Source organism: Aythya fuligula, chromosome 7 (assembly GCF_009819795.1).
Source record: "Aythya fuligula isolate bAytFul2 chromosome 7, bAytFul2.pri, whole genome shotgun sequence".
In the NCBI taxonomy this organism is placed as follows: Eukaryota; Metazoa; Chordata; class Aves; order Anseriformes; family Anatidae; genus Aythya; species Aythya fuligula.
The window spans coordinates 37068049-37080560 of record NC_045565.1 but is presented as its reverse complement, the minus strand read 5'-3'; the positions used below and the strand labels follow the sequence as shown (position 1 = coordinate 37080560).

The 12512-nt window shown below is 41.5% G+C and overlaps 1 protein-coding gene across 12 annotated transcripts in view; it reads right to left on the bottom strand.

Annotated features, from left to right (window-relative positions):
- Positions 1-12512, bottom strand: part of JAKMIP3 (Janus kinase and microtubule interacting protein 3) — an 82171-nt gene that overhangs the window by 31174 nt on the left and 38485 nt on the right. For 7 of the 12 annotated variants that reach the window (XM_032190790.1, XM_032190779.1, XM_032190786.1 and 4 more), the window contains exons 5-10: positions 5400-5615; positions 3627-3746; positions 3097-3243; positions 2066-2197; positions 1571-1606; positions 123-182 (exon numbers count right to left, since the gene is read on the bottom strand). In XM_032190790.1, the coding sequence (XP_032046681.1) occupies positions 123-182; positions 1571-1606; positions 2066-2197; positions 3097-3243; positions 3627-3746; positions 5400-5615 (711 nt within the window). The remainder of the gene's footprint in view (positions 1-122; positions 183-1570; positions 1607-2065; positions 2198-3096; positions 3244-3626; positions 3747-5399; positions 5616-12512) is intronic. The other 5 variants (XM_032190787.1, XM_032190791.1, XM_032190784.1 and 2 more) reach the window with 4 other exon arrangements.

The window sequence follows — 12512 nt, the reverse complement described above, 5'->3', positions numbered from 1 at the left end:
CTGTTTCTACACCCTCAAGGCCAGTAGGGAGCACGTTTCACCTCACTCTCAGAAAATACCATATCTATCCATCAGCATGTCACAAAACAAGCTTTTTTAATTTTTAATTTTTTTTTTTTTACCTTAGGAATTCTTGTCATTTTTTTTCTTTGCTTCCTATACCTTAACAGCTTATCACGTTCCTGAAAGAATCAGATACACACATTAGCTGTTTGCAGAGAGACGAGCTGTTTTCAGAGAGATATCATTTATATTAACCATATCAGAATTAGAAGGCAATCAAAGAACAATAATGTCAGTGCTTGCCACTGTCTCAAAATAAAATAACCACATTTTCACCAGTCAGGAGTTCATTTTACTCCAACGTCTTCCCAGTTCACAGTATAGAAGCAGTTCACAGTATAGAGGCACTGACAGCTTTGGTCTCACTTCAGAGTTGCTCCATGAACAACCATGTGCATTCAGGTCCATGCTACAGCTCCTCTCTGGTAGATGGGCTTTTTGTCCAGGGGCAAGAAGCTAAGACCAACACCTGCCTTTGGCTGTACTCCAGCTGTACTGCCACCTGGGGCAAGCATACACGTAATTTGCCCAAACTACACAAAATTCTGAGACTGTTAGAAATAAACACTTTCAAAAACCAACAAAAATAAAAATAAACCAACCTCAGGTGAATTCTTTAAGGATCTGCAGGTTCTCAGTGACTTGGAAAAATGGTTTGAGCATTTATTGCTGCCTGACATTTTTTCTATTTGGTGAAAATTATGACTCTCTCCATAGAGTGATATTAGTTTTAATAGTAATGAAAATAATTCTTTATTCTGGATTGCAAATATAGGCAGGCTCCAGAATCAAAAATCAGTAAACTCTTAAAAGGAATTTCCCCTTAATCTCCCATCTCAACCATTTTTGGTACCATTCACGATGGTCCTGTGGGGCATTGATAATGTGCCCCTCCCACCAGCCCGATGGCAAATACTAGTGTTATCATCAGGTAGATAACTAGATGGGAGATAATCAAACACTTTTTGGCTTTACCTGACAGCATAAGCTATGCTGTATGCTTGGCAATGGAGAACAAAACTGTACATGTTTTTCAGTACATTTTAGAGTGGCTAAACTTCACAAAATCTTTGCCAACTATAGCAAAGGAATGAGAAGAGCACTGACTGAGAAGGTGCAAGTATGGGTAAGACAAAGCTAGTGATAATCAGACTAAAAAATGCAACTCCAACACAGCAGAGCTGTCCCAGAGAGGAGGGACAATTGCTATCAACTGTCGGGACATGCTGGACATGCCGACTTTTGCCCCTGCAGACATCCTAGTGACAGAAGGAAGCTTCCTCTCTGAGCTTTGCTCTCCACTGTCACTATTTTTTCTCTGGTGAACAACTTCTGCTGATAAGGCCTGTTATAACATCTACATTGAGAAAGACACTGAGTCCAAATAGAGAAGACACTGTCCAAATAGAGAAGAAAATTACAATAAAAATTATTATACGGTGTGTGCTTTTAATGAGCAACAGTTTAAAGTATACAAAGATGAGGATGAAGTTAGCTGCATACCTACCATGACACTCTTCACATAGCCAGCTGTCTCCAGGGTCTGATAAAAAAAACAAACAAACACGATGTCAATAAGTGAAAAAAAATCCTGAGGAGAACTGAGTGCATGTTAGCAAAAAAACAAAAAACAAAAAACAAAAAAACCACAGTGGCAACCTTTAGGCTTGATGTTGTTTCTGGCTAAAGGAGCTCCAACACTTTGTTTTGCTGGTGCAAGATCTGGTCATTAGCATGGTCACTAGCATACCTGCTGGAGGTGCTGCAGTGGCTCAGTCATGCAAGTGCAACGTAGCTTGAGAGGATTTTTCCAGCTACAATACTACAGATAGCCCAAATTGAGTTCATTTACTACTGACCATAGCAATGTCTGCCATACTGCCACTGATGTTAGCTCTGCCAGCTAGTTTACAACACCCGAGGTACACCCTCAGTTAGGCTTCCTTTTCTTTCACTATGACCTTCGTCAACCTCAGGCAAGTGCAGCAATGTTATACCTTACCTTGGAGAGCTCATCAATGATATTTTGCTGTTCAATAACCTGTAGTCTCAGAACATCAACTTCTCTCTCCTCCTGGCTGTGATCGAGGTCATTTAAAGAGCTCGGTCTCCTTATTGTTCCAGCTCTTTGCCTCTGAAAGAAACCCATATGGCAAAAAAATGAAGTGATCAGGAGGCTTTGCCAAAGTACAGTACACAACCTATCCCTTTCACAGCTAGAAGTGCATCTACTCTACTGGCTGTTCTAGCGGCTGCCCTGCTCCCTGTTTTGCTGAGCAATAATCCCAGATTGCAAACGTGTGTTTGTTCTGGCTCCTCGGCTTCTGCTGCAGGGAGCTGGCAGTGGCCGGGGAGGACAGCAGGCACACGGGGCCATCACACGCTGCCTGCCAGCCTGCCAAAGGCTAGCTCAGCTTCAGTTCTGCCCAGAACCTGATGTATTTTTCTTGCTGGAGAAGGAATCCAAAGAGCTGGGATCAACATCACTGCTTTCTGGGTTGCTCACTGGCTTTTATCTGCAGCAGTCCCAGAACTGCAGCACCCCCTGAGATGATGAGGCTGCAGTCACCTCACCCCATGCTGACATCCACACAGTGTCAGCACTGCTTAGCACCAGCTGCTGGCCACTAACAACAATGAATTTAAAACCAAGAGGGAAGAGAATGACAGGGGCAGATTTCCTAAGAATTATGAGGTGATTATTGTACAAAAGTCAAAGTTGATGTGAGGTAGTTTGTGCTCACATTATAATTTAGCAATCAGTGACTGAGCAGCCATCTGATCCAAATATGCAAAACTTGCATAAATTATTTTCTTCAAAACTATTGGTTTCTAGGGTTAAATAAAACGTATTATAAAACAAGTTCAAGCCACAAACCACTCAGAATTTAATAGCAAACAATGGAAAGGAGGAAAGGTTCCTGTCAAACTTTCAAGTGTGTGGTAATGTCTGACTTCATCAGCCCTGTGAGTACTAGATTACATGTTATATTGTATATTATGTGAGTTTACAGTTACAGCCCAGTCACTTACCATTGCTATGTTTTCTTGTGTTACAAATTTTAATTTATTTTCCATTCGACGCAAAGCATGAGACAACTCTTCATTTTTCCTACTAAGGCGTTTATTTTTGTCCAAGATGGGCTTATACTGGCTTTCAGCTTCTCTAAGACGTTTTAACTGAAAAATTAAGAGAGAATTAACACCTCAGGAGTTGTTCTTTTTTTTAAAAAAAATAAATATAAATCAAATATATTAATAATTTGCTTTAGCTATCATAATAGCAGTACTTTCTCTTAATGCAAGACAGAATTAATCAGAAAACTCTTGGTATAGTCCTAAAATGTAGAGGACTGTTCCTTCCTCATCAGATATACAACCTGTGGAACAAATATACCACGTGGGGAATGTATTTTTCATTGTTGAATTTTCCTGCATCCCATATGCACAGGGTCCTGCAAAAGTCCTGCAATAGTTTCTGGATAGCAAAGGAGAAAATAGTTTGATGTTGGCAGTGGTGAGATCCTACCAGTAAATGCAGTGTGTTCACCACTGAGACTCACCAGCTCGTTTCTTTCCTCCGACAGCAGCGCGTTGCGATCCTCCAGCTTCCTGATGATTGCACTCAGCTCGGCAATTTTAAGTTGGAAACGCCGGGCATCCTTTTCATCCAACTGCTGTTCCTAAAACAAAGATCAACTGCAAATAACTGTTCATAAGTGTACATGGAATATCAGCATTTTTCAAAAATCAAACTTTTTTTTTTTTTTTAATTCTGAATCCAGACATTTCAAAACTATTTTATGGAAGAGTGTGCCTATGCCTTAGTGGAACTGATCACTGAAAGCTGCAAGATGAGACCAATGGAAAGTCAAGAGTGAAAATGTAACAAAGTATGCAAATGCAGAAGTATGTATATGTAAATACAAAGTCACAAATGCTAAACTTGGAAATATAAAAGAAAATATCAAAAATCAAGGCAATGTTTCCAATGTATGCCACTGTTGAACTGAGTGTTTCAGACATATCACCCACTCTGAGGACTTTGTTATAAGAAAATGATATTAAAAGTACTGACGTACAAATGGGGAAAATCCATGCAATTATACCATTGCATAAGCTCTTCTTCCATAAAGCTGTGGCCCTTAATTGGTTCTAAAGGGTCACTTGTAAAGCAAATGGGGTAGCTCTTTATCTGAGTGAAAATGCTTAAAGCAAATTATAAATGGATAGAAATATAGGCAGACATGTTCTCATTCAGAATCAAAGAGAAGTTATATATATTTACAAGTGTGACAGACTATTTTTTTCCTAGTACTTATTTTTTTGCTTTAGTACTTATTCTGATGTTTGGCAGAAGTTGAGCACAAATCAAAACAAGCAAATTAGTGTCCATAGTCCTGGTGGCAGGTTTGGGAGGTCTAGGATTCCTCATTCAACAGGTGCAGGAGAGGCTTGGAATAAAGAATAAAATAGATTGCTTTGCTCATGTATAAATATTTACACTTCTACTGAGAAAATTAAGGCCGTTGCAAAAGAAATCTTGATGAGAATCAGCAATGAAGAAAATCTGCATATGTTAGACATATGAGGTCAGTTAACTAAATTTTCTAATATTAGCAAATTAAGGCAAAAGCAAAAAGGTGCCATTGGAATATTAAAAAAGCTATTGTGAAAGGGCAACTAAAATTTAATGTTTAGGATATTGCATTGTAGAAAAGAAACAGGAGAGAATAGGTTAACAGATATTTAATTTACTTTCTGGCGCACTGAAAGCGAGAGCACATAGCAGCATGAAAACACGAGCTAACGGAGGTGTTCCAGGAGGACAGCAGGACTTCTAAGTGTTCATGCACTGGTTACCTTCACCCGTTTCCTTTTGTAAACTGGCCTTGTACATCTGCTTACAAAATACATTGACAGCAGTTCCAAAAGCTAGCACACATACATTACTTGGTTAGAAAAGCATTTGCATCATTTGTTGGCAAAAATTGTGTCAAAGTGTCAAACTAAGGCAGGTGGTAGAAGTATGATACAGTAAGAGAAAGAAAGAGTAAAAAGAAAAGAAAATTTTCACCCTGGTAAGGAAAACAAACAAAGGAAACCAGAAAACAAAACAACAAAAAAGCAAAAGCTCTCCCATAATTTGGTTCAATTTGGTATCTTAAAGATTTGGCTACTGAACAAGAGTGAGAAATCAATGCCTCTCCATTTCCCCTGAGTTACTATGGGAAAGCTGTTGCTCAAAGGTGCACTCATCAAGATTCTGTCCTTTTGTGTCATTTTGTCATTCTGTTTGTTCGTTTGTTTAGGTGAAACCACGTGAAAGTGCTTACGGGGCTTCCTGAATGATCTGAAGCGTCTCCTGCACCACTTGCATAAGGAAGTTCCCGCTTGGGGCTGCTCAGATGCCGATCAGACTCTTTGATCTGGGAAAGTTGTTCATCTAAAGCCTCCTTTTGGAGCTGCAGTCTCTGAGCATGCCCGGCTTGAACCCCTAACTCTCTTTCCAGCACGTAGACTGCTCTGTCTTTAAATTTAATCTCCTCCATCTATAAGGAGAACAGAACACAATCACACACACGTGCAGCATCTTGACAACAACATAGCATCCTACTGACCCCAAACACAGCCACAGTACAGTTTCACAGAGCCAACACCCCTCAACATGTAAAAAACAAAACATCCTCTTGAAAATATAACAGCAATGAATATTTGAAAGTGAACATACACATTGAATTGCTTCACTAACTCAGGAATATTATTCATACAAAGATGAGCCCAACCACTTTTGAAGGCCATCAGATTAAAACGTCCTTTTTAAGCAGTTCTTCATTAAAATGATTAGGAGATAACCCACATTCTCAGTACCATTTCAAAATACCTTCTTTCTTAACTCGAATGAACAACAAAGAAATGAAAAATAATAAAAAATTAACAAATAATTCATATCCCAATATGGATTACTCTAGTCAAAGATTTTATTGATTTTGCTGCATTTTGATTGAAAATTAGGTTTAATAAGTAATTTTAAAAGAAAGACAGTTAAAACCTGAACATCTTTTTAATTCTCAACATATGGAAGGATGTGATACTTTTTGATTTTCTTTCCAAAAGTTTCCCATCTGAGTAATTTGCTTAATTGTCTCCTTTCCATGAAAGGTTTTGCTTTTGCCTAATAAGCATTTTGCAAAATCATTAAATGCTTAAATGGCAAATACCCAGCTATCTATAAGTCTCTTCCGTTCTGTGTGTCTCGACGGTGGTAGCTGAGTTCAGAGAACTGTGCCCAGTGCTGTTGGAGGAGTTACACCGAGTCTGCAGATGCTCCAGGAATACTTTCTGAGGGACAAAGCATTTGGATTTTTTCTGAATGCTGATGTGGAAGTTGGAGCCTCCCTTTACACAGAGCTGAGCCAAATCCATCCGTGTGCTGCGAGCTACCTGCACCAGAGAGGCCTTGCACTGCAGGTTGGGTGCACGTGTTATTTGCTTGCACCAGGATCAGACCCTGAAGTCTTTTACAGTTCAAACAAGGGTGGCCTATGCCCTGTCTAATATAGAAAAATTATTGAGCGCAGCCTGAAATATTTGTCTGCAGTGAAGCACAGTACTGCAACATAGTCCCAGGCTCTTTCCAGCTGGATTGCATTCCTATACATTATACATGAATATAAAGTATTAACTACACTGACACACCGCTGGGTTGCCAAATGTGCTTACAGAGAACAATTCTATGGGAGAAAGAGATCATACACATCTCCTAAGACATTCATTGATGTTTTTCAGACACCACGTATGCACATTGTACACATCAGATTTTGGGCAGGTTTTGAGACTTTACCCATTTAATTTCAGTGGACAGCTTTTAAAACGTAACCTGCTCAAAATAAGAACATTTTGCCTTGTGAGAACTGCATTCATGATACATTCATCTCTTTTTGGTAGCTTTGTCTGTAAACCTGCAAAAAATGGCATGGCATATTAACAGATCGCTCAGAGGGCCTTCTTCTTAAATACTGCCAAAATGCCTGCCCAGGGAAAAAGCAAGTGGTGTCTGTTGATGCTCGTCCAGCAACAGCATCAGGAAATTACTCCGTGAGGTGGATTTAGGGTGGTGGGGAAGACTCCTGCTCACAGCTGTGAGACAAATGAAGTGGGAGGGATGTCCAGACTGGGGAGCAGCATCCCCCTGTTGTGTGATGTGGGACCCCCATGCAGGATCTGAAGGGGCTGCAGGCAGTGCACTGCCACTGGTTCCTGTGCTCCAGCATGCACGGTGGGAGCACGCCACACCTGCAGCTCGGGTCCCATGCAAGAGCTGCGGTGCTTCCCGAGGCTTCGTGCTGCACAGGCAGCCCTGCCTGCCTCAGCTGCTCGGGGGGCTGGAGAAATAGTGAGCTACAAACCAGAGCACAGTCTTGCTTTGTCCGAGGTGAAAAGCCAGCTCCTTTACCCTTGCTTTGCCAAAAGACAGGGTAGGACAGCACATAAGCACTACATGGAATCTTAATTCACAATTAGGAAAATTTTAGATTCTCTTCACAAAATGCAGCAAATCAAAAGTATTTTGGGTGCCATTTTATTAAAGGTGCTTTCAATAATTTCCTTTAAGCCAATGGACTACTAACTTTGAATCAAACAAAGAGACAGCTGCTGTGGTCCTTCTACTAAATATCTAACAAGTAGAAATCTAAACGGATCTATAAACAGAAAGGTAACACTTTGTAAAATCATTATTTATTTTTTTTTTAAATAGGGAGAATATTGGTTAGTTAGCTCCTATTTATATGAAAGCAAAGACATGGTACAACATAGGCAACACTTCAAATTAAGAAGAACAAAGAAACTGCAGAAAATGCAAAAGATTTTGTAACAAGGTATTTCACTAGTGGCTTATCTCCTGGAAGGAAAAACTAAACAGTCTTGGTGAACAACTAAGGAAACATCAGTATTCACATTCCCTTCGTATGATTAAATTCATATTCACGAAATATGTATAACAATTTGATGTGGCCATCTACTATTAAATACTATGAAACAGAAATGTTATAGAAATAGTACTAATCCAAAGAAGCATTTCACCAGAAAATATTGCTTAGCACATTTCTTCACATCATTGCTAACATTATGACAACATTAAGACAGGAAAGGACAGAACTCACGGGGAGAGGTGCCAGCCTCTCGGTGTGTGCCCCCCCAGGCTGTCGCACCCGCCCGCCTCATCGCGCCCCGGGAGCAGCGGTGGTCCTGGTACCAGTCCCGGTCCCGGCCGTGCCTCCTCCTTCCCCACCTTTTGTCTGGCAGCTCAGACAGCAGCAGCACTCACCAGACAGCGGCAGCGCACGTGTGAGCACAGCACCCAATCACCTGGAAAGATGCCTTGCTCCGTGCCATGGATATTCCCACTTCAGTTCTAGCAGGCCGCCTTGACTTGGAATGAATATTTATGCAGGAGTGCTAATTAATATCCAGCCTGCGAGCACAGCGGATATCAATTATGCAAACCTAATCCCATGCAAACTTAAATTTGTTATTCCCTCCTTGTGCTTTCTAGTGCAATTCCCAGCCCAGCGTCGCGTTTTGCTGTTTTTAAGCCTTATGGCTCTTTTAAAATGTGTTGTTTCCAAGATGATTGTAAAACCCATGCGGAGGTTTCCCTGGCTGGGAAATTTCTCCTTGTGATGTTCTTGGGCCTTTGCAAATCCCACAGATGACACCGGGAGCGTGGCTGCACGCTGCAGGAATCTGCCTTTGAAGCTACTGGCGCGTGGTGGAAAAAAGCCAGTCACTCGGAGACAGGGGTTTTAAATGCAAACGAGAAAAACCCTTTCCAGCCGGAGCTGCTGCACAGCAGACATTTCCCCACGGCGCCGTGCAGAGCCAGCAGTTGGCACACGCCGGGACCTGCCTGTCCTCACCTCCCTGAAGGCCCAGGGCAGGGAGCTGGGTGGCAGAAGGCACGCGGGGAGGCCAGCCACGAGGGATGGGTGTCTGTTTTCACCCTCCCTCTGCATTTCCCTGAATATTTTCCCTGACACTCCCACAGAAATAAATGCAATTGCCTCTTTGCCCTAGCGATGTGTGTCACTCATCAGTAACAGCCAGCTATATGAAGTCAGCCAGCCTGCCAAATGCTGTGCTCTGATACTGCACGTTGATATAAACCAGTAGGATTTGTGTTTTACAAACAGACTGGGAGAGAGCTGCAGCATAGCTGCAGACTGGTGCTGCTGACTAGTCAGCGTATGTAACTTGAGGTGCTGAAACTCCATCGATATTCCTGCACATCAGAGTCAGGCTGCCATACAGTGCTGCAGCACCAAATCAGCATTGAGTCCTGACATTGCCAATGGTGGGACGACAGCACACACAATGCAGGAGCACAGTGAGCTTCCACACTCCTTGTAACCAAGGAAAATTTTCCTTCCCCCAGCACAGACAAAAAAAAAAAAAAAAAAAAAAAAAGTGCAAAGTGTACTACCTCTCTCTCTCCCAATTGTAATATCTTGTGTCATTATGATGTATATTGCAGTAATTAATAAACTGCAAACTGAAAAGTACTTAATACATTTTTAGAAAAGTAAAATTCTCCTTACAGCCACATGTGCCGTTTTCCCACCCATGCTGTGGCTGCAGGGAATGCCCCAGCCCGGTTGATTGTTAGCAGAGCAGGGACACAGACCTCTGCAAGGGACACAGACCTCTGCAAGGGACACAGACCTCTGCAAGGGACACAGACCACTGCATCTACCGTGTAGCTGAGGGAGGAGGTGAAAGTCAAGAGTGGTTCATGCTACTGTTGCTGCTAGAGGCATTGCTAGAGCAGCAGCTCGTCAAGAGGAGAGTTCCTCACTGCAGCAAAGGCACAATACACGAGCAAAGCACCGCCAGAAGCAGTGGTCCCACACCCTGCCACTCCCTTCCAAGTTCCTTGCCAGAGCTAGGTGATATGACAAGGTGAGCTGGCTCAGGGTATCAGACCATGGGAAAACTGTTCTTTTTCACTTTTGTGATCCATTTTCTGCCAAGGCAGCTCACTGAGCTGGCGCACTGTGTGTGTGCATGGTCTGCTTCAGGAGAGGTGGGTGGGCATGATGCTGGGGTGAGGGGAGCGTGGCTGGGGGCTCTGGTAGCCTCACAAGCGAAGCCATAAGGCGAAACTACCCTCCTAGGCTCTGAATTTCCTGAGTCTTGCGAGTTGAATGGGTTTTAGGTTATGATTAGATGGCCTTAGAATAAAGCTGTGGCTACCCCATTGCTTCGTCTGACTGTCAGGGAGCCCTTTACCCCAGAACCACCCCTGGCACAGCCCCAGCACCGTGCTGCCACACGGCAGCTGCGGTCCATCAGCCGTGCAGGGCTCTCAGCAGGCTCTCACCCAGGGAACCTCTCTTGTAACATCTTCTTCCAGAACTGACCCTCATCAAAAGGCATTCACTGTCAGCAGTGCATTACCACGCCTCCAGTAACCTTGCCAAGCCATCAAATACAAGAGGAGACAGTATATTTCATCTCTGTGCAGTTAAACAAGGGCACATGTGACATCCATCACCAAAAACTGTTCAGTGATATGGTTCGGCTACAATACTGGCCAAAGAAGGATTCTATTTGCAGATTGCCTGAATTTCAGCTATACTGAACCAAACAGCATGTTTATAACCAAAAGAGCCAAAGTGTTGCACTGTGCAGTGCAGAAAGGTGAAGTGGTGCAGGCGAGATCAGAATTTGCTGCTCCCACTCAGGGTATAACTAATAAAAAAAAATCCCTCACTAGGCAACAAAGGCTTTTATTTCCAAAGACTGGCTTCCTTTTTAGTGCTGGGTGTGAACAGCAGTACACCAAATTGATAGTGTTACAAGTGAAGCTACTTAAATTGTTAAATATTTCTGAATTTATATTAAAATATATTAAAAAATCACTAAGCAGAGTAAATTTGTTCAAAGAATAATAATTATTTTCAAACAATTTAAAACAAAAATGTAACAGAATTAACTGCAATACCATATTTGAAGAACAAGGTACATCGAATGGGAGAAATAACTGCATAAAGATAGAAGGAGAAATTACTCCTGTCACCCACAGGAGAAATTTGTACATGTATGGTACCTCACATATACTTAACTGATAGCTAGGTGCTAACAGAGCGATCTGTTAAATTATTCCATCCTGTGCTTTTGAAAATCTCACCCATGTTCACCCACTAACCCACTTAGAGGTTTCAACTGAATGCTGATTCCCTAAATCTTTCCAGCTGGTGAGCCAAGTTAAATTACAGACGAATAGTTTCCCACAACAATGCTGGATAATTTTTAATATAGTCTGGGCTAAGTTGGAATAAGAAATGCAGTGGTGTAAATGAGGTTCTAACTACAAATGATTTGCAAGGAAGAGTTAATCCCTTTGAATAATTTGTCTAGCTTTCAGTATAGGATGGCTGTTGAGATGCCTTTATACCAAATATAGCGATCTTTTTCCATATAAGGGAACAAAAAGGAGAAGTAAAAGACTGTCAATCACCAATAAAATTAATATTTAAAAAGTCACACACTTTTTCTTGAGAAACGGCCCTTTAACTGTCACATCTTCCCTAATTTACCACTGCCTAGCAGAGCAATCTCAGAGAAGTGCCTGCAGACATGCTGGTTCAGAACATTACTGACAGATTGCTCTCCTCCGTGTCCCTGGTGCTGGCTTACCATAAAGAAGCCACAGAGGTCTCAATGTACAATGGCTTTATATTAAACCTTTTAGTAGTTGTTATTGACTAACTTTTATCTTCATTTGAAAATAAATACTCTCCAGTCTGTAACAAATCTCATTTTTTCAATCTTCCTGTTTTTTGTTTTAGTTCCCCTAAAAAAAAAAAAAAAACAAAACAGGAGGAAAGGTGTCTGCAGTTACCACTGATGTTCAATACTTCTCACTTCTGACCAATTTATGTTTATGTAAAATGTAAATATTTTTACCACATTGAATTTTCATCTCCACTAAGCAAAACTTGAGGCCAATTAATTCCATGGCATTCTCATGTCTGAAGGGCTGTGTTCCCTGGACGTGAGTACACAGATACGGGGTAGGTTGTTATTAGAGGTAGACCATGCAAATGTAATTAAATACATTCACGCAGCATTTAAAGCTGATTTGAAACACACAAATTAAAATTTGAAAAAAGTTTACTAAAATTAGAAATTCTGTAGAAAGGAGGTTGTTGCCATACCTACTTGTTACCATCTGCAATGTGACTTTCATCTTTTACATTAACGTTTCTTAAGCTTCTGAGCCAGGAATAGCTTAACTGGGTTAGTTGTACTTCTCTGTAGATGTTCACACCCAGACTTCACAGACACAAACAGCACAAGCTGTATGTGCAAATAGAAAACACATGGGCAGAACAATTTGAACACATGCTTTTGCAGAACACATCATTTCCTTCCCTGCAACATTC